The 27,724-nt window shown below is 44.1% G+C and overlaps 1 protein-coding gene across 7 annotated transcripts in view; it reads left to right on the top strand.

Moving 5' to 3' along the window:
• Window positions 1-6,672: 6,672 nt before the first annotated feature.
• The window catches only part of SLC25A51 (solute carrier family 25 member 51), a 44,310-nt gene continuing 23,258 nt past the window's right edge, over window positions 6,673-27,724 (top strand). The window contains exons 1-4 of one of the 7 annotated variants that reach the window (XM_031654336.1): window positions 6,673-8,255; window positions 8,766-8,792; window positions 12,781-12,905; window positions 23,049-26,187. In XM_031654336.1, the coding sequence (XP_031510196.1) occupies window positions 23,091-23,984 (894 nt within the window). In that variant the 5' untranslated portion in view covers window positions 6,673-8,255; window positions 8,766-8,792; window positions 12,781-12,905; window positions 23,049-23,090 and the 3' untranslated portion in view covers window positions 23,985-26,187. Of the gene's footprint in view, window positions 8,793-12,780; window positions 12,906-18,590; window positions 18,702-23,048; window positions 26,188-27,724 lie in introns of those variants that run through there. The other 6 variants (XM_031654337.1, XM_017949726.3, XM_031654335.1 and 3 more) reach the window with 6 other exon arrangements.

The following is a 27,724-nucleotide window of genomic DNA, read 5'->3' as shown; positions in this document are numbered from 1 at the left end:
CATAGATGGGGCATTATGAGGTCAAAGGCTAGGTACATCTTCAAGACTTCCTGTCCTCCAGAGATGCATCAGTTCCTCTTCTGCTGCTATGTCCGGAGTGCCCCCACAGAAAAGCTGTTCTGTTACCTTTAAAGACTTTTAGCAACTTGGACCTTGCCTAAAACATGAGGCACACTATAAGTAGTTTTTCTTCATCAGGGACAGCATGAGTTCAGGCTACCCATGGGGTTGGACAGGAGACGGGGCTCTGCATGTAGGGTGAGTAGTTGTCCCTCTAAGAGAAGCTTTTCAGGGTACAGGACTCTGAGGACTAACACCAGGATGGTCCCAGCAAGCTGGAACAGTTATCCTGTTACCCCAGGGGCAAGTCTCTTACCTCCCATTCAGTAGACCCTCCCTCTGCCCCTGTGAGAGAACCAGGTTCTGGGGCTGGAGCTGGGGCTGGGGAAACCCAGAGAAGCTCAGAAGGAGCCCTGCCCTCCTCCGGTCCAGGACCCGGGTGAGCAGAGAAACAGCCATCACCCAGGGGGAACCCAGTCTAATTCTATCCCTTTCCAGCTGTGCAACCTGGGTAAACTGCAGAAGCTTCCACTTCCTCTGCTGCAAAGTAACACAAAACCAGCAGCCTCATGGGGTTGCTGCAAAGATTACACACAGTGTTGAATGACTGCCCTTAGCAAGGCTTAGCGTTGTCAACCTTCAGAGGTCAGCTAGGATGAGAACAAGGTGTGATGGCAGAGGCCAGTGTAGCCACAGGATTTCAAAGCAAAGAGGAACTAGGGTGCCAGAAAGGCTTCCTGTGGGAGGCGAGAAGTGGAGTCTATTTTATAAATAAAAAATGCTCCAGCCCCACTGGACATCTCCTGAAGTTAGGACCACAGCTCTTAAGATCCTCTTCCTCTCCAGCTGGACGTCCCAGAGCAGTGCTCACAGAGTTCTCTCCATCCCCTCACTCAGCATCCTCTAACATTCCATCTTTCTCTGTTATTTACATTAATTCTAACACACTATAATTATTATCTAAATAATAAGCATCTGTTGGCCAGGAGCGGTGGCTCATACCTGTAATCCCAACACTTTGGGAGGCCGAGGCGGGTGGATCACATGAGGTCAGGAGTTTGAGACCAGCCTGGCCAACATGGCGAAACCCCATTTCTACTAAAAATAGAAAAATTAGCCAGGTGTGGTGGCAGATGCCTGTAATCCCAGCTACTTGGGAGGCTGAGGCAGGAGCATCGCTTGAACCTGGGAGATGCAGGTTGTGGTAAGTCGAGATGGGGCCATTGCACTCCAACCCGGGCAATAAGAGCAAAACTCCGTCTCAAAAAAAAAAAAAAAAAAAAAGCCAGGCGTGGTGGCATGCACCTGTAATCCCAGCTACTTGGGAGCTGAGGCAGAAGAATTGCTTAAACCTGGGAGGCGGAGGTTGCAGTAAGCCGACATGGCACCACTGCACTCCAGCCTCAGCAACAGAAAAAAAAAAAAAACAAACAAATTTGTTGTGTTTACTATTTAAATAATTACATTTGTTATGTCAATATTAAACCTATTTATTGTCTTTATTGTTTAAATGTTAAATCTGTGCAGCAGCTTTATTCTTTAAATATTAAACAGGTATTGTATTCATTATCTATTGCCTGTCTCCACCAACTAGAACAGAACCAGAATGCAGACTCCACACAGCAGGGATCTAGGACAGTTTCTGGCATACAGTAGGTGCTCAATAAGTATTTGTTAGCTGAAGTAACAGTGATAAAAGATCCTATCTGTGGCGGGTTTACTCTATGTGTGCCTCACATTGTGCTTGCATTGGTCTCCCACAATGGGAGCCCTGCTATGCAGATGAGAAACTGAAGTTCAGCCCTGGTATGGTGGCTCGTGTCTGTAATCCAAGTACTTTAGGAGGCCGAGGAGGGAGGAGCACTTGAGTTCAGGAGTTCAAGACCAGCCTGGGCAACATGGAGAAAACCCATCTCTACAAAAAAATACAAAAATTAGCCAGGTGTCGTACTGCACACCTGTAGTCCCAGCTACTTGGGAGGCTAAGGTGGGAAGATCACTTGAGCCCATGAGGTGGAGACTGCAGTGAACTGAGATCTTGCCACTGCACTTCAGCCTGGGCAACACAGGGAGGCCCTGTCTCAAAATAAACAGGCCAGGCATGGTGGCTCACATCTGTAATCCCAGCATTTTGGGAGGCCGAGGCAGGTGGATCACTTGAGGTTAGGAGTTCGAGACCAGCCTGGCCAATGTGGTGAAACCCCCCCCTCTCTACTAAAAATACAAAAATTAGCCAGGCGTGGTTGCAGATGCCTGTAGTCCCAGCTACCTGGGAGACTGAGGCAGGAGAAATGCTTGAACCCAGGAGGTGGAGGTTGCAGAGATTTTGCCACTGTACTCCAGCCTGGGCAACTGAGCGAGACTCCATCTCAAAAAATAAAACAAAATAAAAATAAAAAATAAAAGTAAAAAAGTATCAGAAAAGAAAAAAGAAACTGAGGTTCAGAAAGGTGAAGCGATGCTAGGAAACGCAGAAGTTGGATTTAGTGGTGGAGGCTCAGAGGGAGGTCACGCCTGGAGGTGAATGGGATCTAGAGAGAAATTCCATGGTCCCTTCTGCCCCAAGAACAAGAGACAAGGGTGGCAATTTGAGTCCTTGAACACCACTGCTCCTCCATATCTGAAGGAGAATGAGCTTCCATCACACTGGATCTGCCGTCATGGGGAACCTCCCTCAGGGTCTTGGAACATGGTCACCAGGAAGGACCCTCTTCCTGTAGATGGAGACATTGAGGCTGGTGGGGGGCTCCCCAGTGACATCACTAGGAAGTGGTGGATCAAGGATGCAAATCCAAGTATTCTGACCTTGCAGCATACTACATCGAGTTCAGAGTTTCCCAGCTTGCCTGACCTAAGGTTTACACACGGTTCCTATAAAAACACAAATTCCTAGGACCTCTGCTTGGAGATTTTTACTCAGGAGGTCTTGGGTCAGCCCTGGAAGCCAATATTTTTCACAAGTTCCCCATGGGTGTCTTATGATGAGGGAGCTCAGGAGATACTCCCTTGGGGTGAAGGCCAGGCTCCCCACCACCCTGCAGCTCACCATCCACCTGGGCCTTTGAACAAGTGCCAGGAAAGAGGAAAGCATCAACCATCACACTGCGCGTCTGTGGCTAGCTCCATCCCCCGAAACAATAGGAGTGGCAGAGTCCCAGCCTCATATCTTACTAGGTACGTAACTCAGATAGGTCACGGGACTTCTTTGAGGACACAAAGTATGTGAAAATCAGAGGAAATGACATATTGTGTGACTGCTTGGGAAACCCACACAGTGTTGTGCAACTGCTTCTTGTTACATTGACTTGGCCCTTGGTAGGTAAAAATGTGTTTGTATTTCACAAGTATGTGTCATTCAGACAACAAGGAAGGTGTCCCTGATCTTACCCAGAGGTCACCAACCTTTCGGAGCTCTGAGATCTGTCAGGGGGCATAAACTTTGCCTGTTGGTGTGCTGGGAGAAAAAGCTGGGGTACAGAAATGATGTTAGGGAGAAAGCCACCTGGTGTCTTCCTCCTTATACACTTTTTCTCCTCCCATGCGTTTTCTGGAACCTACCTTGTTTGAATCCTAGTTTTCCTTTACGGATCACCTTTTCCAAGTAGCCTTCCCTTATTGCAGCTGGTACAACTTCCCTGTCCTATTAACACTCATAGCACTTGGTACGTGCGGATCTCAAGAATGCTGATCATTTTTCCTTAGGACTGGTTCCCCTCTGGGCTGCAGGCTCATTCATTTACACATTCCTGAGCCCTGCAGGACCCTGTGTTTCAAACCACAGGTCACTATTATGGGTCAGGATGTCAATTTAAAGCTATAATTTCCCAAAGTTGCCTGAGAAGAATCAGCCGGGGCTAGTGTTAAATATGCACAGGCCAACTGGCCTCTCTCCTGAGGATTCTGATTTAGACTGTCTTGGAACTGATTTTATATATATGTATCTCATATGTATATATCTATATATGTCTATATTATATATACATGTATATCATGTATCATATATCATGTGTATATATTGTGTGTATGATACGTGTATCACATGTGTATATGATACATGTATATGTGTGTGTATGATACATGTATCGTGTGATGCATGTATCGTGTGTGTGATACATGTATCATCTATGTGTATATATGATTATATATATGTGTTGGGTTTTTTTGAGACAGGGTCTGTCTCCCAGGCTGGAGTGCAGTGGTATGATCACAGCTCACTGCAGCCTCAACTTCCCAGACTTAAGCAATCCTCCCACCTCAGCCTCCCAGGTAGCTAGGACTACAGATGTGTGCCACCACGCCTGGCTAATTACGTTATTTTTTATAGACAGGGTCTCACTGTGTTGCCCACACTGATCTCAAACTCAAATGATCCTCCTGCCTCAGCCTCCCAAAGTTCTGGGATTACAGGCATGAGACACTATGCCCAGCCTGGTGATCTATTTTTTAACCAGACTTCTAGGACCTAGGATCTAGGTCAACGCTTTTCGATCTGTAATGTGCACACAGCACACCTGGTGAACTTGTTAAATACCAATCCTGGTTTCCTGGGGACAGAATTCTGCATTCCTAACAAACTTCTGGGTGACTCAATGCTGGTGCTGTAAGCATAGGGCCCATAGGTAGTTTGCCCAAATTCAAGAGATTCTTATCTTCAGGCACATTAGGGAAGCAAGTATTGAGTGCTATTGTTCTCAACCTCAGCACACCCAGGAAGCTTTTATACTAAGGTTCAGGTCCCACTGCAAACCAATTAAATCAGAACCTCTGGGGCAGAGGAGTGGGGCGGGGATGGGGGGTGTTGTTTTGTTGTCAAAGCTTCCCAGATGATTCTAATGTGAAGCAGGGCTAAGAATCACTGATTCACTGGGTCCCCACCAGTATTAAAATAAATGAATGAATAAATTGAAGAGAACAAACCATCTCACAAGCTTGCAGGGTAAACCCTGGGTCTCCATTGTACGTTATAAATACAGATGCACGTGAGTTGCTGGATCAGAGCAGGTTTGGACATGAGTGAAGCAGAAAGGGAGAAGGTCCTAGCGTTCACAGACCAGCCATGGGGACAAACCGCAAGGACATGGGGTGGGGGCCAGGGAGGGTGGGGCTGACAGCACCGAGGGGCTCTGCAGCAGGAGGCAGTGAGGTCAGATGGGGCAGCAGTGACCAGAAGCCTCTGAACTGAGCCATGCAGGAGGAGCAGGACATTGTCATGAAGCAAGCAAGACCTTTTAGGCACAGAGGACAAAAAATACGCAAGCATGGGGCGGGGGGCGTGAAAAGAATGCAGCAAGTTCAGGGAAGGGAACACCAAGTGGCTGACTGGCCCTTGGCCATTTGGTACTGGGGGTGTGAAGGGGAGTGGCAGAGATAGGCAGGGGCCTGATTGCAGAGGCCTAGGAAATGTGAGCTGAAGAGAAAGGAAGGTCAATGACCCCTTGTTAGGGAATGACCTCAGGTGATCTTGTCTGGGCAGAGCCACTCAGTTTCTGAGACTCCACTGACAGCTTGCATAAGGCTGTTTTCATGCACCTAAGAGCCCATGAAGTCTGAGGGCACCAGACAACTTTTCAGAAAGCATTTTGAGAGAAGGAGTGGAGGGTGATTAAGCAAAGATCCACCAGCAACCTTCCTATGGCCCTTGCCCTCAAGAACCCAGGCCCTCCCTTCCAAAAGCTCTGCTCTCCACCCGCATTTCATTTCAGCAAACATCTCCTAGGCACCCTTTTTGCCAAGCACTGAGTGGGAGAGCCAGGAAAAATCCAGACAGCCCTGCCCTCATGAGCTGGAGGTGGGAAAGATCATATTTTCATGAGTGACTACAACATAGGACAGGACATCAGAAGCGCCCCAAACTTTGAGCCATGGGAAGGCAGGGGAAAGAACAGTCAATTTTGCCTGAGATGATCAGGGAAGGCTGCTAGGAGGGAAAGGCGGCAAAAGGACCTTGAAGGGCTGTTTGGTGAAGGGCTAACACGTATCAATGGTGAAAGGGGGAAACAGGCTTAAGGAACACAGGTTTTGCAAAACACTGAGACTGCATATGGCAAAAGCACAGAATATAGTTGGGGTTGAGGTAGACAGACTGGCAAAAGGGCCAGGACAGGACAGCCCCGTGCACCAAGTTAAGGAGTTTGGATTTACTGGGGGAAGCAAGAGGGAACCACTGGAGATTTTTAAGCTGGAGGATGACATGATCACAGCTGGGTTAGAGGATATCTGGCAGCTGACCTAGTGGCTAGAGGTATGGAATGCAGCAATGGGTGGATAAGGACAGAAATGAAGGACTAACTTTAAGATGGATCCGGAATCCAAAAATAGAGGGTTTTCATCCCCATTGGCTCATTCATATGCCCAAGAAGAGCCAATGAAGGGCCTGGGGGTTTCTGACAAGGAACAGAGAGCTGGAGTCGCAGAGGCCTGTGCTGTGACCTGCAGCATAAAAGAAGCAGACTGGCTCAGCTCCAGACCTGAGCTTTCCCGTTAGCCTGGGATTTTCTGAGTCTGGTGTGCCCCAATTGTGTGTTTCAGTCTTTTCCTTCTTGTTCAGGTTTTACCACAGGAGAATAACCTCTCCATTCTAATCTGAAATTAATTATTTATGCTTATGAACACGCTGGATGCCTGCCTGGTTTATTTATTTTTCGAATAATACATCTGAATAGGCATTCACACAAGACAGGGCAAACATAATTTTGAGGCAAAGGCCCTTTCCAACTGTTGCCCGATTAATTGTTCTAAGCCATTGTGTAGCCTTATCCTTATCCTGTGGAGTCCAAAATTTATCCCTCGCATACTAATTAGATGGCAGGTGCCTGTGTCTGACAGTCAAGATTCGCACTATCCAGCCCCACCACCTGACCCTTACAGTCTTATCTCCTGCTGCTATGAGTTTCTCCACTGGGCCAAACTCCACCTATCCACCCTCCAAGGCCCAGTTCAAACGTCTACTCTGTGAAGCCATCTCTGGATCTCCCTCGAGGGGGAAGGCCCCCCCATGCTTCTGAATTTCCACTCTTTTGTTTTTGTAGCCTTCATCAGACGCTAAGCTCCCCAGGACCTTGCACGCAGTAGGTTCCTCAATGGAGCGTTTGCTGGAATAGGGGAGCCTGGTCTCCAGCTTCCCGAGAGGCAGCTAAGCACGGCAGCCAAAGCGGAGCTGGGCAAAGACCAGACCCGCTTTTGGAGTCAGTGTCTACAAAGTGCTCTCGGGGGAAGGGGGTACGCGGCGAACGTCGCCCACCCGGAGCCAATCCCCCCAAGAACGCTTCACTGGGGTGGGGTTACTGCTTGGGCTCTCCCCAAGCACAGTGCACACACTTCACACATCCACAAGCCTCCTGAAACGCCTCTCCCCTCAGACCGACCTTTCCGTTTCCTTCAACGCCTCCCATCTGTTGTGTGCGTTCCAGTTTCCAACTCAGAGTCAGAACCCTCATTTCCAGAGTCTCCTACAACAGCCCGGGGACGCACACAAGGCACGGGTTACTTTTCAGACAGGGATTTGGGGCTCAGGGTCCAGGGACTCGTCCAAGGTCACTCTCAAGAAGTATGAGGGTTATGACTTTGACCCAGGCCTTCTAACTCCCCGGGCAGCGCTCCTTCCAAGCCCCCCGCAAGCGGTCTGAGCTTCGAAGGAAAAAGAGTTAAAACGTTTAAAAGTGATTCGTATGTTCCAAAGCACGCACAAAGTGTGTTCTGTGAACTGCGGAATGGGTCGCTGATAAAAGGTCCCTCTGAAGGTTTGAAGATACCCAACAAGGCTCCACAGAGGGCACTTTGGAGTCTTCCGCGAAGGCGCTAGCCCCCTGAAACCTACAATGCCCCTAAAACCGACAATGCCCAGACGCCCCCTGCAGGCAGCGCGCTAGAGAACGCGCGTTGGCTGTTTCTGGCACGCTGAGGCCACCGTACGGCATTAAGGGTGAAGCATCGAGGCTAGCAGAGCCCGCAACCTGACAGGTGTGCTGGCGTGGCCCTCTACCTGCCCCGCCGCGGCGGCCTGCGGCCAGGAAAAGCAAGCTGGCGACATCTGGCGGGCCGCGGGCCGAGGGAGAGGAGGCGGGGCGGCGTCTCCCTCACGTGACCCTAACGGCGCCTGGCGCGTAGTTCTGCGCCCCAGCCCCTGGGTCGGTCACGGTCTGCGCCTGCGCGGGCGCCGGCTCGCTATCGGTCCTGCGGGACGCGGGTGGCGATGGGTGAGTGCGGGGCGGGCGTGGGGAAGCACCGGGTTCCCGTAGCAAGAGGTTGGAGGGAGGGGAAATGCGCCGAAGGCCCCGTTGGGGTAGCCTGCCGCCCTGGGGGCCCATCCCCGTCTTCTGCGCGCTCCAGCTGCGCTGGCTCGGCCCCTGCGGGCCCCACCCAGGCGGCGCGCACTGAATCAGTTCTGAGCCTCCTCGGCTCCCGGCTCCCCCGCCTGCCCCGGGTGTTTGTCCGGCTGCTGGGCGACCTTTCCCGCGAAGGCGTTGTCCCTTCATTCGGGCGCGCCCGGGGCTGGGGAGTCACCTCCCTAGTGCACAGGAACCGCAGGGGCGGGGAGGAGCCAGGCGCTACCTGCACCCGGGGGAAAGCGGGGCTGGCACCGCGCAAGGGCCCTTGCCTCCCGGGAGACTGGGATTTCTGCCTCACCTCGGGACCCCTGGCTGTGGAGTGTCAGAGACGGAAGAGGACTTAGTGATCTTGTCCAACCCCCTCCCCGCTTTTCACAGGTTGGGGAAATGGACGCCTGGAGAACGGTAAGTTCAGCTACATAACCTGGCAGTGCTTGTTCTGCGACACCATGTTGCATCGCGTTGTGGGAAGCTCACTTGTACAAGGATTTTCGGGGACGATGGTGGTGGTGGTGTTAGTCTCCATCCATTATTTGGTGTTCAGTTTAGCTAGATGGGGTATGTCAGCACCTCAACTTTCTGCATAACCTTTGTTTTGCACCTCACAGCTCTACCTAGCTGATCTTAATTCCCACCTTCTGTTTCTCTCTACTTGTAATCTGTGAAACAGAAGCCCTTGAAATGTGTAGTGACCTTGCCATTTTGAGCCTCCTCTGCCCGTGCTTTGAAAGGATTCCGTAGGATCAAAAGATGCTTGGACTCTTGAGGTCCCATAGTGGTTCAGAGCACAGGTTACCGCTTTGGAACTGGAGTCACCCTTAGCGTATCTCAGGGGAAAATAAGCTAGGAGTTGATTTGTCTGATCTCTCGTTTGGTAAATGAAAGCAAACTCAGATTAGTGGATTTTAAAATCAGATATTGCTTTGTCTTTGTATTGGCAAGATAGTGTCATAACTAGGGCTAGACCCAGGCTGATCTTGTTCTGAATGCTGACTCAGACCTGCTGACTAGTGGAAATTCACATCCTTTGAGAATTGGAGTCACCCTCTCCCCAGTTTTTGCAGAGACCTTTGTATTTGGATCATATCTGGATCATGCTGATCCATGTAGGCTGTACATTACAGTAAGGTTTTAGACTTTACACTGTTTTCTTAGTCACAGGAGCTTGACACTTGTAGTTGCTTGAAAGTCAAGTTCATTAACTGCTCCCTTATGATGAGATAGTTTTACGTAGCACACAAGCGTAAAGTTATGGTAAATAAATTTTGCAATAAATTGCAAAGAATTATCCACATTAATGAATAAAAGTATAAAGATCAATTTAGCAAAGAAATTTAACCATGTTCACAGTATAGGTAAACATGCAAAATTCTAAACTGCACTACCAAATAATGCTGTGCACATTATCCTTCTATTGCTAAATTAAGAACCTGTTCACACTATCCTGGTGTGTAGGATTAAACTAGAGAAAAAGCTTTAAATCTGTGAAGTCCGAGAGGGTTTCATAACATTTTTTCCCCCCATCTAGGCCTATTTTTTAAATCTGAGAATCTTAATGTACAGTAATGTTCTTAAAATAGTTTGATATGGTGGTCAATAAATGGTTAACTTCTGTTAGCTGTAATTTTCCGCTTGTTTAATAACAGTCCCCATTCTCAGAGTCATAAATAAACTAACCTTTATTTGCAAAATTTCAGAAAGTAATACAAGTAACATTCCAGTAAAAGTGAACATGGACAAGATTTTTATTGTTGTTCATGTACACAAATAACTTGGCTTGTCCTGTCAAGGAGCGTATGTAAACAGCTTGTAGGTGGTGACTTTAGAATGTAAAATATTTCGTGTGCTCAGTATGTAAAAATAAAATGGTTTTGACATTCATAAATTGTCACAATATCATGTAATCATGTACATTAATCTAAATATTCTTGTTGATTTAACATTGTTTAATTCTGAAACTGAATAAGTGCAAAGCATTACGTGGGTATCAGGCATTTCTAGACTAAGTGTTAGGACTTCAAATATTGATTAATTTTAGCTTGTAAGTGTACTACTAAGAGTTTTTAACTCATGCCTATCAGCTGAAACAGTAAAAAGTAAGGATGTAGTAGACTAGTAATTATCAAACTCAATACCCGGACAAACTTCAGTGTCTAGAACGTATCTTGAAGTTAATCCTATTAAGCCCCAAAACTGCGTATATTAAGAAAGGGAGAGGAGAGAGGGAACAGATTATATTCTGGAACCTTTTTTTTTCCCTTTTAATCCTATTTTTACTGTGAATAACAGCACTAAACTGACTAACTGAAGATTTTGGGACACTTATAAGCAAGTAGAGTTAAGACGAAATGCCAGCTCTCTTAAGTAATAGTAAAAGTTTTGCTCAAAGGAAAGTACATAGCCTTAAACAGTCAAGTTATGAAACAAAGGATAGAAATAGTTGTCTCACTTAAGAATTACAAGAAAAAAAGCTGGGCACGGTGGCTCACGCCTGTAATCCCAGCACTTTGGGAGGCCAAGGCAGTTTGGATCACTTGAGCTCAGGAGTTCAAGACCAGTCTGGCCAACATAGTGAAACCCCGTCACCACTAAAAATACAGAAATTAGCCAAGTGCAATGGCACGCCTGTAATCCCAGCTACTCGGGAGGCTGAGGCAGGAGAATCACTTGAACCCGGGAGGCAGAGGTTGCAGTGAATCAGGATCGTGCCACTGCACTCCAGCCTGGGTGACATAATGAGACTCAGTCTCAACAAACAAACAAACAAACAAAAAAACAGTACAAGAAAATAAACCCAGACCAAGTAGGAGAAAGATAATAAAGAGGAAAAGCAATTAAAAAATGTTTAAACCGCTGGGTGCAGTGGCTCACACCTGTAACCCCAGCACTTTGGGAGTCCGAGGCAGGTGGATCACCTGAGGTCAGGGGTTCGAGACCAGCCTGACCAGTGTAGTGAAACCCTGTCTCTACTCAAAATAGAAAAATTACCGACGCGTGGTGGTGTGCACCCATAGTCCTAGCTACTTGAGGGGCTGAGACTGGAGAATCGCTTGAACCCGGGAGGCAGAGGTTGCGGTGAGCCGAGATTGCGCCACTGCACTCCAGCCTGGGCAACAGAGTGAGACCCTGTCTCAAAAAAAAAAAAATTTTTTTTTAAACTAGGTGGGCACGGTGGCTGATGCCTGTAGTCCCCTTTGGGAGGCCAAGGCCAGCAGATGGCGTGAGCCCAAGGAGTTTGAGACCAGCCTGGGCAACGTGGCGAAACCCTGTCTCCACAGAACGTACAAAAATTAGCTGGGCTTGGTGGTGTGGGCCTGTGGTCCCAGGTACTCAGATGGCTGAGGAGGGAGGATTGCTTGAGCCCAGGAGGTCAAGGCTGCAGTGAGTACACAGAGCTGTGAGGTAGCCACTGCACTTCAGCTCAGGTGACAGAGCGAAACTCTGTCTCAAAAAAAAAAAAAAAAAAGAAAACAAAACAAAACTGAGAAATAGTAAAATTGGTAATTCACAAGCTGCTTCTTTGCTAGGAGTGGGAAGGTTATCAATTAGATAAACTGATAACTCTGCTCAAGAAAAAAGGGAACGTACACAGGTTAGAAATAATTTTTTAAAACAGCAAGTGTTGGATGGGTGCAGTGGCTTGTAAATCTCAGCATTTTGGGAGGCCAAGGCAGGAGGATCCCTTGAGCCCAGGAGTTCAAGACCAGCCTAGGCAACATAGCGAGACCTCCTCTCTACTAAAAATTATTTTTAAAAGTTAGCCAAGCATGGTGGCATGCGCCTGTGGTCCTGGCTACTCAGGAGACTGAGGCCCCGAGGGTCCAGGCTGCAGTGAGCCATGATTGTACCACCGTACTCCAGTCTGGGTGACAGAACAAGACCTTGTCATTTTCTTTTTCTTTTTTTCTTTTTGGATGGAGTCTCGCTCTGTCGCCCAGGCTGGAATGCAGTGGCGCAATCTTGGCTCCCTGCAACCTCCGCCTCCGGGGTTCAAGCGATTCTCCTGCCTCAGCCTCCCAAGTAGCTGGGACTACAGGTGTGTGCCACCACGCCTGGCGAATTTTTTGTATTTTTAGTAGAGATGTCGTTTCACCATGTTAGCCAGGATGGTCTCAATCTCCTGACCTCATTCATGATCCACCTGCCTCGGCCTCCCAAAGTGGTGGGATTACGGGTGTGAGCCACCACATGTGGCCAAGACCCTGTCTTTAAAAATAAAAATAGGCTGGGAGCAGTGGCTCATGCCTGTAATCCCAACACTTTGGGAGGCCAAGGCGGGTGAAACACTTGAGCCCAAGAGTTTGAGACCACTGTGGACAACATAGTGAGACCCTGTCGCTACAAAAAAAAAAAAGGCTATATGAATTAAACCAGAATTTTTTTTTTTTTAAAGGAAATCCAGTTATCAAAATTGACTCGAGAAGAGAGAACCTAACAGAACAATAACAATGGAAGAAATTGGGAACATTATCACAAAGTTGTCATCCTGCCAAACTCCAGGCTCAGGTGATGTCACAGGTGAATTCTTTTAAACTTCAAGGAACAGATCATTTTGATAAGGTTTAAATTATTCTACAGTATGATGGGGGGTGTCGGGGAATCACATACTCTTCTTACAAAGCCAGTGGAACATTGATACTGGCACTTAATGTGAAGATAGCATTAAAACTGGAAACTTTTCTGAGTGCTAAGGCTTATGCCCATAATCCCAACACCTTGGGAGGCTGAGACAGAAGGATTGCTTGAGCCAAGGAGCTTCAGACCAGCCTGGGCAACACAGAGTGACCCTGTCTCTACAAAAAAGTGAAAAATTAGCCAGGCATGGTGATGCACGTGTGTGGTCCCAGCTGGGAGAATTGCTTGAGGCTGGGAGCTTGAGGCTGCAGTGAGCCATGATTGTACCACTGCACCCCAGCCTGGGTGACAGAGGGAGACCCTGTCTTGTAAAAGAAGAAAAAAAAAATGACCACATGATCTGTTATGAACAATAATATGAAATTTTAAAATATTACCAAATGGAAGTTAGCAGTATGATAAAAGAATATTTCACCACAGCCAAGTAGCATTTATCTACATATTACAAGGGTGAGTAATCACCAAGAAATACACTAACATAATACACCAAATGAATAAGTCAGAAAAGACTAATAAATTAGCTTGCCTTTGTTGAGTACCTGCTGTACACTAGACTGTTGTCCCGGGCACTTTACATGTTATTAGCTCAGTTAATTGAGCTAGTCTATGAGGTAGTTAACAGCCGTGTTTTATAAAGAGAGTAAGCTATAGAGTGACTTGTCAAAGGTCACACAGTACGTGTGTGGTGGAGCTAGGATTTAAACCCAGGTAATTAGTAGGTTCCGGAGGCTGTACTCTTAAATATTGCACTGGCTCTATCTCCAGTGTTTGTATGATCATCTCAGGAGCTTCCTAAAAGCATTTGACCAAAGTTTAAGATAGACTTTTGAGTTATTGGTGGTGGGAAGGTGTGGAGGTGATTGAACTTCAGTACAACAATAATAAATGTATATTTCCTTCCCACGTTTGAAAATTCTCTCAGTTTGACTTATCAGTTGACTAGAAAAATTGAATCCTTTTTTATTTTGTTTATTTATTTATTTATTTATTTTTGAGACGGAGTCTCGCTGTGTTGCCCAGACTGGAGTGCAGTGGTGCAATCTTGGCTCACTGCACCTTGCCTCCTGGGTTCAGGCAGTTCTCTTGCCTCAGCCTCCTGATTAGCTGAGATTACAGATGCCCGGCTAAATTTTGTATTTTTAGTACAGATAGTGTTTCTCCATATTGGCCAGGCTGGTCTCAAACTTCTGACCTCAAGTGATCTGCCTGCTTCGGCCTCCCAAAGTGCTGGGATTACAGGTGTAAACTACCGCGTCTGGCCTGGAATCCATTTTTAATGGGAAGCACAATTTCATAGTTAATAGTTAGGGGCAGAAGCTGAAGTTATAATTGCAGCTCTGCTAATTCTTAGAATGAATATAGATTGAAGTCTTGGGGTTTTTGGCATAATTTGTGAGATGAAATTATGTGATAGCAGTAGGAAGGCCTCCTTCACTTCACGTTTACAGTACAGTCCTACAGATGGGCGGGGGTGGATGATAAACAGGGAGGAGGGATACTTGAGTGGAAATAAATCTTATATAACTCAGCTGATCAGTGAACGTTTTTGTGTCTTGATGATTTGTTTCCCTGTGTAAACTTGAAAACTGCTAGGACCTGGATTATGAACACTGAGATGACAAGAACTTCCTGTTTAAAACCAAAAGCCAACTAATGATAATCCCTAGGGAGTTCCCACAAGTGTCAAGAAAAATATAAGAACTATGATTATATATGTATGTAATTATATGGGGATTATAATGATTATAATTTATTATAATCCTTTATTATAATTTAACTTTGTTCAGGAAGTATTTGTCCAATAAGAAGAAAGAATTACACATAAAAGAGAAGGCAAAATTTTTTGCAAGTGATCTTTTACATTGTGGAAACTGAAACAAATTCACCAAAAAACTGAGACATAGTAAGAATTCAGTAAGTTAGCTGGTTCTAACCTTAATACCCAAGAATTGTTAGTTTTTTTCTTATGCAAACAAAAACTAATTAGAAAATTGATGGAAATAAATAGCCTATGAATAATAATAATCAGGCATAAAGTGGCTCATGTCAGTAATCCCTCTTTGGGAGACTGAGACAGCAGGATCGCTTGAGCCCAGAAGTTGAAGACCAACCTGGGCAACATAGTGAAATCCCATCTCAAAAAGAAAAAAATTTAAAAATTTAAAACAAAATGTAATAGTAACCAAAAAGGTAAAATACATTGATGTAAGAAATAAGATCTATGTGAAGAAAATCTTAATGCTTTAAGGTTTGCAAAAAGTTGTAAGTAAATAGGAAGATACCAAGTTCTTGCAAAGTTAACATTCAATTTTGAAAAGATGATCAGTATTTAAAATTAAAATAGACTTGCCATGTCGTGTCTGTCATTCCCTCCAGACAGCTAGTCAATGACCTCCTGCTGTACGTGGCCTTGATACCTTCTATGATTGTACTTATCTCCCTATAGTGGCCAGACTGGTCTTGAACTCCTGACTTCAAGTGATCCGCCCACCTCGGCCTCCCAAAGTACTGGGATTACAGGCATGAGCCACTGTGCCCGGCTACCTGGCCTATTTTTACTATATATGCATCATTTTGTGGATACATGTTCCACCATAGAACACCAACAGGATTTTGGGAAAGAGTACACGGAAGTTTACCTGAGAAAAGTGAGAGGACCAGAAAAACTGTAATAATTCTCTTTGGAGGGGAAGCCCTACTAGGTGATGAACTGTATTCTGATGCTGCAATAGGTTAAAACAGGTTAGGACTAGAGAAGAAGTACTAGGCTCTTTGTGGAAAAGAATGGGGTGCAGAAATAAACGTGAATGCCCATGGGTATTTAGATTATGCTGCGACTACTGGAAACAAAGTTCATCAGTGATGTTGGCAGTCTCTTGTCTTTGCCTCGCTTCTTATACTGATATGCCAGAGAGATTACAGTGTACGTGATAAATGAAACCATAAAAATTATGGAAGGGCCTGTAATCTGAGCACTTTGGGAGGCTGAGGCTGGCCGGTCACTTGAGGCCAGGAGTTTGAGACCAGCCTGGCCAATGTGGCAAAACCTTGTCTCTACTAAAAATATAAAAATTAGCAGGGCATGGTGGCACACACCTATCATCCCAGCTACTTGGGAGGCTGAGGCAGAAGAATCACTTGAACCAGAAAGGCAGAGGTTGCAGTGAGTCGAGATCATACAACTGCACTCCATCCTAGATGATAGAGTGAGACTCTCTCAAAAAAAAGAAAGGTTGTGGAAGGAAGCCTGGATTACTTGTTTATAATTTTGGAGTAATGAAGACCTTCTGAGGAGAACAGGAAATCTAGAAGTTGAGATATTTAATATCCAAATTAAGAACTTTAGTGTATAAGAATGATATAGACATGGAAAAATTATTTGCCATAATTTGACTAATATAACTAGATTCATTTTCTTCATATCCAAAAGGTATTTTACAAATCAGTAAGACAACCAAAGCGCCAGCAGAAAAATGGGCAACATATATGAAAAATATAGAGTAAAGAAGTGGTCAGTAGAAATGAAAGATGCTGAATCATATTCAAAATTTTAAATGGCAGGCAAGGTGGCTCACTCCTTGTAATCCCAGCACCTTGGGAAGCTGAGGCATGAGGATCACTTGAGGCTAGAGGTTGGAGACCAGGCTGGCTAACGTAAGACCTCTTCTCTACAAAAAAAAAAAAAAAAAAGGTGGAATGTGGTGCTGTGTGCCTCTAGTTCCAGCTACTCAGGAGGCTGAGGCAGGAGGGTCATTTGAACCTAGGAGTTCAAGGTTATGGTAAACCATGATTGTTCTACTGTATCCTGGCCTGGGCAACAGAATGAGACATTGTCTCAAAAAAAAAAAAAGTTTTTAATGGCAAAAGAATTCACATGGTATAGGTACAAGGTTGCCCATTGCTGCATTGTTTAAAGGCAAAATAGAAAAAAATAATACCCAAAGGAATAGTTCTACTATAAGGACACATGCACATCCATGTCACTGCAGCACTACTCACAGTAGCAAAGACATGGAATCAACCTACATGCCCATCAGTAGTATACAGGATAAAGAAAACGTGGTATACATACACCATGGAATACTAAGTGCAGCTTACAAAGAACAAGATCGCCGGCTGCGGTGGCTCGCCTGTAATCCCAGCACTTTGGGAGGCCGAGACGGCGGATCACTTGCGGTCAGGAGATCGAGACCATCCTGGTTAACACGGTGAAACCCCGCCTCTACTAAAAATACAAAACTAGCCGGATGCAGGGTGGCGGGCGCTTTGTAGTCCCAGCTACCGGGAGGCTGGAGGCGGAGAATGGCACCAAACCCGAGGCGGAGCTTATGAGCTGGAGATCCGCCACTGCACTCCAGCCTGGCTATGAGCAAAGACTCCGCCTCAAAAAAAAAAAAAAGAACAAGATCGTGGTTCCCGGTCGAACTGGATGGAGCTGGAAGCCATTATTCTTAGCAAACCAACTCCAGGAACAGAAACCAAATACCACACGCTCACTTAAGTGGAAGCTGAAACATGCAACCAGACACATAGAGGGGAACAACACACACTGGGGCCTATAGGAGGGTGAAGGGTGGGAGGAGGGAGAGGATCAGGAAAAATAACTAATGAGTACTAGGCTTAATACCTGGGCGACAAAATAAACTGTACAACAAACCCCATGGCACAAGTTTATCTACATAACAAACTTTCACATGTACCTCTGAACTTAAAATAAAAAATTTTTTAAAAGGCCAGGCCAGTGGCTCATGCCTGTAATCCCAGCACTTTGGGAGGCCGAGGCGGATGGATCGCTTGAGGCCAGGAGTTCCAAGACCAGACTGGCCAACATGTTGATACCCTGTCTTTACTAAAAATACAAAAATTAGCCAGGCATGGTGGCAGGCGCCTGTAATCCCAGCTACTCGGGAGGCTGAGGCAGGAGAATCACTTGAACCCAGGAGATGGAGGTTGTGGTGAGCCGAGATCGTGCCACTGCATTCCAGCCTGGGCAGGAAAGCAAGACTCTGCCTCAAAAAAAAAAAAAAATTAAAAAAAGAAAAGGTGGGTGGGGGCAGGTTTAATTAGACCTTTCCTCTAGACACTTCTGGAAGGTCTTGGAATTAAAAACATACAGCTTTTATAAACCCACTCACACACTTGGCAAGCTGAATTGTCCACAGACTTTTCCAAACCTTAATAATATAAAATAAAACCATAAAAAAAAATAATAAAAAAAAAGCAACCATAAATAGGAGATAGAATAAATTGTATGCAGTGCAGTCATTTCAGAGTACGGTGCAACCATTCTAAACACTGAGGTATCTCTGTGCTGATGTTAGATTCCAAAATGCATTGTTACACACCTCACTTTTTTCGCTTGGTAGTGTGTGTGTTTCTTTTGAAAATGATGAGTAGGTTGGAAGAGGGCAGGGAATGGGGTGGGTAAGGTGAACAGAGTCAAGCTGATTGCTGCAGAGTCCCTGGCATTAGTTCAGGTGAGATGAGACCCGAGTAGGCCAGTGAGCCTGGAGGAGAGGCTTTCTGTGTGTTTAATTGATTTCCAGCTTTTTTTCTCTATTCATTTAGGTAATACACATTTCTTTTGTGAATTTTTATTTAAATTTTTGTTGTTGTTGTTACTGGATCTACAAACAGCCCAACTCCAAGGAATCTGGCATCTGTCAATGGAGCATACAGGTGACTTCATAATCTAACCACATTAGTAACTGGCAAAATTAGAAGTAATTTCTCTCTGTTTAAATGGCAGTGAAACAAATTTTCAGAGCAGGTTTCTTCAACTGAACAAAATATTTTGAACCTTAGAGGTGGTATGGCTCTCCTGATCAGGGAGGGACTGTGAAAGGTTTGAGCTCTGACACTGCCCAGCTCTCTGGATACAACCAAGTGACTTTCTTTGAGTGGGGAGAAGTTTCCTGACTCCTCATATTACCTTCCTAAGGGTAGACTTTGGGCCTGCAGTGATACTAGTCCTAACTTGCTCTTAGTTAAGAAGAGTTCATCTTTAGAAACATGACAGCAAAGCAACTCAAACTCCAAAGAGGCGTTAGGCCATAGATTGTACAGATACCTACATTTTCTTAATAATAGTCTATATGCTTAGAAAAGGACATGCAGATCTTAGTGTAACATACTTAAATAAAATAGTTTCTTTCATCTGCTTCATAAGAGAAAGCAAAATATTTTGGCCGGGCACAGTGACTTACGCCTATAATCCCAGCACCTTGAGAGGCTGAGGCGGTTGAATCACTTCAGCCCAGAAGCTCGAGACCAGCCTGGGCAACATGGTGAAACCCCATCTCTACAAAAAATACAAAAATTGGGCCGGGTGCTGTGGCCCACACCTGTAATCCTAGCACTTTGGGAGGCCGAGGCAGGTGAATCACCTGAGGTAAGGAGTTCGAGACCAGCCTGGCCAACACGGCAAAACTCCGTCTCTACTGAAAATACAAAAACTAGCCAGGCATGGGTGGTGCGCACCTGTAATCCCAGCTACTCAGGAGGCTGAGGCAGTAAAATCGCTTGAATCCAGGAGGCAGAGGTTGCATTGAGCCAAGACTGTGCTACTATACTGCAGCCTGGGCGACAGAGTGAGACTCCATCTCAAAAAAAAAAAAAAATTAATCAGGTGTAGTGGCACGTGCCTGTAGTCCCAGCTAGTCAGAGGGCTGAGATGGGAGGATTGCTTGACCCCAGGAGGTTGAGGCTGCAGGTGAGCCAAGATTGCACCACTGCATTCCAGCCTGGGCAACAAAGTGAGACACTGTCTCAAAAAAAAGAAAAAAAAAATTATATATATATATAATGTAGTATTATATATATATAATGTAGTATTGTTCAGAGGGTCTTGGGATTTTCCTGAGGGTCCTAACCTGCTTCTCTGTCCTCATCAGCTACCCATCCTTCTCCACCTACGTTGTGCCCCTGCAGGCACACACACGTAACCTCCAAGAATGCAGTGCCGGTGCTCCTTTAGCCCAACACCTATGCCTTAGCCTGTGCTGCTCCACTGGCTAAAATGTGCTTCACCCTTACGTGCATAGTGACACTTATTCAGCTTTCAGAGTCGAGCCCAGGGGTCATGTTCTGCCTGTCATTCCCTCCAGACAGCTGATGAATGACCTCCTGCTCTACGGGGCCTTGATACCTTACATGATTTCATTTATCTCCCTGTTGTCTAATTATTTGCATGTTTTATCTCCCCTGACATAGGTACCTGACATAACTATTTAATTTTTACTTTCCATCTAAATACCACTAAAAATTCAAAATTAATCCTACACTGAACCTTAAACACTTCTTTATTTTTAATAACTATATGTCTCATCCTGTGGATACATCTTCACTTACACATTGTGTCCTTTACTGTTGAGCATTTGTGTTCAGTATTTGCTGTTAAAAGCCTGGCTGTGACTATCTTATGGCTGAATCTTTGTGTACATGTTGTGTGAATTGTTTTCTTAATCTGCCGTCTTAGAAGGAAAATTATGGTTGTGTATGTGTTCCATATTCGTTATGCATCGGTGGCTCCGGCAGATACATGCCCCTTAGGAACTAATGCTTTCTGATTCTTTCTGTGCCTCAGCTCTGTGCTTTTTACTTTGAGAGTGATCATGGTTTTCCTTAACATCTTTTGTCCTGAATGTTGAGCAGTTCACCACAGCATGTGTGTAGTATGAGGAGGAAAAAAAACATAAGGAACTTGGCAATTTTTTGTTCCAAGTGAAAGACCTGGACAGTTTTTTGTTTTTATTATTTCCCATTGCAACCCTTAAATATGGTTTGGATTGCTTCCACCTCGTGGCTGTTGTGAATAGTACGTCTGTGAACGTGGGTGTGCAAGGTCTTTGAGGCTGCGCTTTCAATTATTTTGGTTATATCCCCAGAAGTAGGATAGTAGGATTGTTGGATCGTATGTTCTTTTTTTTTTTGTTAGCAGGGTATTACTCTTTCACCCAGGCTGGAACACAGTGACATGAACACAGCTCACTGCAGCCTCAACTTCCTGGGCTCAAGAGGTCCTTCTGCCTCCACCTTCCCAGTAGCTGGGACTGCAGGTGCACGCCACCATGCCCTGCGAATTTATTTTGATTTTTGTAGAGGCAGAGTCTCACCATGTTGCCTAGGCTGGGCACAAATTTGTGGCCTCATGCAATCCTCCCGCCTTGGTCTTCCAAAGTGCTGGGATGACAGGTGTGAGCCACTGCGCCTGACTACTATTTTTAATTTTTAAATTACTGTTATTTTTAAAAACAAGAGTCTTGCTCTGTTGCCCAGGCTAGAGTGCAGTGGTGCAATCATGGCTCACCGCAGCCTTGACCTCCCTGGCTCAACTGATCCTCCCACCTCAGCATCCCACATAGCTGGGGCTACAGGCGTGTGCTACCATGCCCAGCTAATTTTTAACTTTTTTGTAGGCATGGGATCTCTCTATGTTGCCCACGCTGGTCTCAAGCTCCTGATTCAAGCAATCCTCCCGCCCCAGCCTCCCAAAGTGCTGGGATTACAGGCATGAGCCACCATGCCTGGCCAGTCTCTTACTGTTAAGGAATTAAAATCCAGTTAAAAAATATTTAGCCTCATATATATATTTCTAATATATGGAAGTTTGTATATGTTTCTATTATATCTAAGATATAATACAATTGTCATGTTATCCCCCAAATGAAGGTGATCTCCAAGATCAGCACTGGAAGGTAGGAATTGTTCGGTATGACCCAACTATTTGGATCTGGATTTTTTCAGGGAGGAGGAATCAGATTTAGATGACTGGCAAGGAAAGATTGTACATTTTACAGAAGGAGGTGTTTTATAGGGGTGGAACTTTGGCTTAGTTCCTGTCATTTTCAGCAGTATCTAGTATAGCTACCTCTTATCTCAGGGCAGCCTCACAAAGTCATTGCCATCTGTGATATGGTAGCAGAGATATGAGCCCTGGAGTCAGTCAGACTTCATTTCAGAATGCTGACCCCACCAGTTACTAGCTGTGCCTTGAACAGAACAAAAGAGAATACTGGTTTTGTTCATTTGTAAAACTGGAAAAATAATACTTTATGGAGTTGCTTTGAGAATTCATATATGAAAATAGAGTGCATGGTACATACCTGCAGGCCCTCCTTGCGCCCATCATCCCGCACCTCCACCTTCCAAGGTGCATGTTCAGTGTCCCTTACCTGTGTTCCCGCAATGGTTGGTTATCATAGAAGCTGTCACATTGGTGTACTTGTCCACGTTGGCACATTCTATTAGTTTGTGAGTTCCTTATCTTTGAATCTCTAGCAACTTAGCAGAGGACCTAGCTCGTAGTGGGTACCAAAGAAGTGTAAATATTAATAGAATGAATGCATGTCTTGCTGTTTTACTTCTCATGGGAGGAATGTGTGCCTATTTCAGCAGGACGATAGATACCGTTATATAGTGTAGTCAGTAATTACGAACTAGTCTAGTGACTCTGAAAATTATTGCTGTTAGGACTCCTTTATACTCTTAAAAATTATTGTGGGCCCCAAACAGCCTTTGTTTATGTGGACTGATATTCAGGGTCTTTAGGAATTTAAAATTAAAATATGAATTTTGAGGTAATGATAAACATGTTAATCATTTGAGGTAATGATTACATGTTAACACATTTTCATGAAAAATAACATTCATGCCTCCCATTTTTTTCTAATGATTTTACAGTCATTAGAAAATATTTTACAGTTTTCTAAGCCTCTTGCATGTCTAATTTAAAAGACAGATGGAGTTTACTGTTTACTGCAGTCTGTTGTGATAAGTCGTTTTGATTAAAGTATATGCAAAAAATCGAGCCTCACATAGATACGTAGTTTGAAAAAGGAAAACCTCCTGGACTCTGAAAAGGATCTCAGGGACTTCCAGGGGTCTTCTGAGAACGCTTGAAGAATCCCTGATCTAGTCTGAAAAGGAAAGTGTGGTGTCCAGATATTAGAGGATGGATTAGGGAGAAATCCCATGTGTTTAGCTCTCTATAAAACGGGTTTACCCGTTGTCATTTATTATTTGTAGGTTAAAAAAAGTCCTTCATGAAAAAGAAAGATCTTAAGCAACATGATGGATTCAGAAGCTCATGAAAAGAGGCCACCAATACTAACATCTTCAAAACAAGATATATCACCTCATATTACAAATGTTGGTGAGATGAAGCATTACTTGTGTGGCTGCTGTGCAGCCTTCAACAATGTTGCAATCACATTTCCCATTCAGAAGGTCCTCTTTCGACAACAGCTGTATGGCATCAAAACACGGGATGCAATACTTCAGTTGAGAAGGGATGGATTTCGAAATTTGTATCGTGGAATCCTCCCCCCATTGATGCAGAAGACAACTACACTTGCACTTATGTTTGGTCTCTATGAAGATTTATCCTGCCTTCTCCACAAGCATGTCAGTGCTCCAGAGTTTGCAACCTGTGGCGTGGCGGCAGTGCTTGCAGGGACAACAGAAGCAATTTTCACTCCACTGGAAAGAGTTCAGACATTGCTTCAAGACCACAAGCATCATGACAAATTTACCAACACTTACCAGGCTTTCAAGGCACTGAAATGTCACGGGATTGGAGAGTATTACCGGGGCTTGGTGCCCATTCTTTTCCGGAATGGACTCAGCAATGTCTTGTTTTTTGGCCTTCGAGGTCCCATTAAGGAGCATCTGCCTACCGCGACGACTCACAGTGCTCATTTGGTCAATGATTTTATCTGTGGAGGTCTATTGGGTGCCATGTTGGGATTCTTGTTTTTTCCGATTAATGTTGTAAAAACTCGCATACAGTCTCAGATTGGTGGGGAATTTCAGTCTTTCCCCAAGGTTTTCCAAAAAATCTGGCTGGAACGGGACAGAAAACTGATAAATCTTTTCAGAGGTGCCCATCTGAATTACCATCGGTCCCTTATTTCTTGGGGCATAATCAATGCAACTTATGAGTTCTTGTTAAAGGTTATATGAAACATACCATCAGTTAAGTGCCATTTATCAACTGAATAGACCTTCTAAGAAGAATGCAGTTTGACCTCTTTCTTAATTGGCCGAATACAAGTTGGTGTCATGACTCCAGGGCACAGTGAGTTATGGGCAAAGCTGTTTTCCTTCAGCATCAACAAAACAGAATAAAAGGTTCCAGTAGGAAAATACAAAGTTTTTTGTTTTGTTTTGTTTTCTGTTTTGTTTTGTTTGGTTTTGTTTTTTTTTTTTTTTTTTTTTTTTTTTTTACCTAAGAGCTTTAGGCTAATTGCCTGGAAAATAGCTGTCCATCTGATGGCCTTTGACAGGGAACCTAATCCCCAAGATAGGATTCTTTTTCTCAAACCAGTCTTGAAGTCTCCTGCATTGAAACATAAGTGGCTGTGACTGGCCAGAGAGAAGGTCCTCAGGGGCCAGGGGCTCCTCAAGCTTCCTTTGTTACTCCATTGCTTGCTTCTCTGCCCTCAGGAGCAGCTGCAGAGGACATTCTTCTTTAGGCTCAAGCATATGACAAAGGGGCAGAACAGAGAAGACAAAACAGCTTATTAGGTATAGCCTTTTCATGATAAATTGCTTGTATTATTTTTGAAACTAAGCACCTGTTGGATAGTCATTGTACTGTCTCTGTTTAGATATGGTAGATCAAGGAGCTATGAAAGTTCCCGTTTTGCTTTCTAGGTTTGGAAGTTTTCTGTTTGATTCTGACTGTGACCTTCAACCCTTCCAAAATGTCCTTATAATTTCACTTATTTCATTGCCAAAAGATGAAGGGACTTAAATTTTGTTATAGGTGTTCCATCCTGTTAACAAGTTTTCATTTTGTGTATAGATCAAATTCTGTTTAGCTTGGTTCCTTTCAGTTATTGGTGCCATCTCAGCAAAGGTCTGTGGTTATTTTTCCCCTTGAGTAGGAGTTGGTCATATTCAAACATCCTGTTCTCTTAAAACTCTCCTTTTAAAAAGTAAACGTTTCCATAAGATTTTGTTTTGGAAGTCTATTAATGGAATCCCACTTACTTCCCCCTAGTTTCTAAATGTTACAGAGGGGGGAAAAGACTCAGGATAGTTTTAACCACTCCCCCCCTCCCCCGCCAGTGTTCGCTGTCTTTTATTTTACTCTTGGAAATAGAGACTCCATTAGGGTTTTGACACTTTGGGGACCCCGTTTTACCATTGTGTCAGTAAAACAATAAGATAATTTGAGAGCATACAATCTAAATAAAGACATTTGAAGGGTTAGTTTGAATTCTAAAAGTAGGTAATAACCAAATAGCATTCTCATCCCTTAACAGACGAAAACTTTGTCAAAGGAATTAGAAAATGTGAAAATATTTTTTCCAGATGAAACTCATATGCCACTTCCAATTGACTAATGAAATATAAGAGACAGACTGAAAAAGTGGATTATGAATCTTAAAACCCTTTCTGTAAATATTATGTAGCTAAAGATTGATTTCCAGCTTCTGACATGACGGTAGGTTTCTTGTTAACCAGTTTTTCTTCTTTCTGGGTAATTGCATGTGAATATATGCACATACTGACCAAAATAAAATCGGGGCCGCAACTTGGTAGTTTACTGAAAGTTCCTGGGCAAATAGTCCATAAAAGCTGTTTACCTCTAAATGCACTATGGCTGGTTAAATACAGTGAACATCCTTCTTCCAGCTGTAAAGGATGAAGTGTATTAGGCATTGGCCAGGCAGTAATAAAGGTAAATAGCTCTACAGCAGCTCTGTCTGACAATGTTGTGCTGGATATTGCAGTTTGCTTTCAAGGTGCAGATGTAAGGATTTTAAAAAAATAATAATTTGGCACCAAATAAATATGAGTAGCGTCCTTTGGCCTATTAAATAGAGTCAGGATTTGAAGGGAATTGAGTTTGAGAAATGAATAAATAAAGGCACCTTGGTGCCTGACCCCCTCATTCATGTGTGTGACTCTGTCAGTAGGTGTGTCCAGCTCCTCAGCCCAGGGCAGGTGGGTTAGCCTGGGAATAGACACCATTGGGCCTTTGGTTTTGTTGGGCTTCCTTTTGACTTTACACTCCATACAGGTGGTAGAAATCTGAGTTCTAAAGCACTTTTGTGAAATACAAGCAAAGTGAGAATTCTAAGGAAAATGCTTTGGTTTCTGCTGTCTCAAATAAGTGGCGTTTAAAAACAATTATTAATAAATATTTTTAATGGTTTTAACGCAGTATTTTTTTTTTTTTTTTTAATTTCTTTGTCACTCTTTACAGCTTTTGAAGACCAAACTGCAAATACATTACCAGGGATGGTTTTGTGTTGTCCTATAGGCTTCTTAAATTTGACAAAAAATTTAGCAGAACTTGTAACCAACAGCTTTGAACTTGAAGTCAAAATGTATTGTTAATAAGAGATTCTAACTATTGCTTTTACCTTCAGTGTGAACTAGTGTGGTAACAACTTTGAAAAGGCAGGCCAGGCGTGGTGGCCCATGCCTGTAATCCCAGCACTTTGGGAGGCCAAGGCGGGTGGATCACTTGAGGTCAGGAGTTTGAGAACAGCCTGGCCAACACGGCGAAACCCCATCTCTACTAAAAATACAAAAAATTAGCCGGGTATGGTGGCACACGCCTGTGATCCCAGCTACTCGGGAGGCTGAGGCAGGAGAATCGCTTGAACCTGGGAGGTGGAGGTTGCAGTGAGCTGAGATTGCACCACTGCACTCCAGCCTGGACAACAGAGCAAAACTCTGTCTCAAAAAAAAAAAAAAAGAAAGAAAATGAAAAGACAAACATGATTGAATATCTGAAAAGCTTTAAAAGTGGCCTTTCTGTTACATATGTGGCACAAATGGCTCATGAGTACAGGACACTTATGGTCTTGTGTCCTATACTGCATGTGTGATGCCACCAGAAATGTTATGGATTCTGTATTGAACACACTGAGAGTGGTATGAGCCCTCAGGACTGCACCACAGAGTAAACACAACCTTGATATGGTGACGAATATGTGTGTCTTTCTTGTTTCATTTGTGGTTGGGGACAAAATCGATGTCTTTGTCTAAATAGTCGATATTCATCTTAACATGGTTGGCTGTATAATCACCGGCTATATTGTGAACTGTGCAATAAAACAGAATCGTGTGTATATAATTACCTTTGGATACCTGAAATTCCCAAGCTTGGCTACAATGTAATGCTCAGTATAAGGCTGTGTAAACATGTAAGGGAATAATGGTGGTCAATGGGATATATGAAATGGGATCTAGAGGGCTTCGAGTGAAGCCAATCATGTTGAACTAACACTATTTCAGTGTAGATGAAGTAGAGTGAGGCGTATGCAGTCATAAAATGAAAGGTGGACAGGAGATTACATTTGAAGAAAGGGTAAGCACTCAGACTTGGTTTCTTTTAAATTAAAATATTTCTTTTATCATGTGCAAATGCATATCAAAAACTTGAACAGGTATTCTCTTGAAATTTGAGGAGTTTTAGTTTTTAATGCTGTCTTTGCTTAATATTAAATATGTGTTGTGTGGGAGTCTCTAAATGTTTCCTCTTGAAGGTTCATTACTGAAAGTGGTTAAGCGCACAATGCTATTTTTGATAGTTTGAGTTTTATGACCATATGAGTTTAAATGAAATTATGTTAAATGTTTCAGAGTTAACAATTTTTTTTTTTGATAATTTGGAATAAAGTTTGTTTTTGTTTTAAACAAACAAAGTTTGTTTCACTCTTTTTGGTCTTCTCTTATGGTTG

The sequence above is a fragment of the Papio anubis genome, chromosome 13 (assembly GCF_008728515.1).
Source record: "Papio anubis isolate 15944 chromosome 13, Panubis1.0, whole genome shotgun sequence".
Lineage (NCBI taxonomy): Eukaryota > Metazoa > Chordata > Mammalia > Primates > Cercopithecidae > Papio > Papio anubis.
This window is presented reverse-complemented; position numbering and strand designations above follow the sequence as displayed.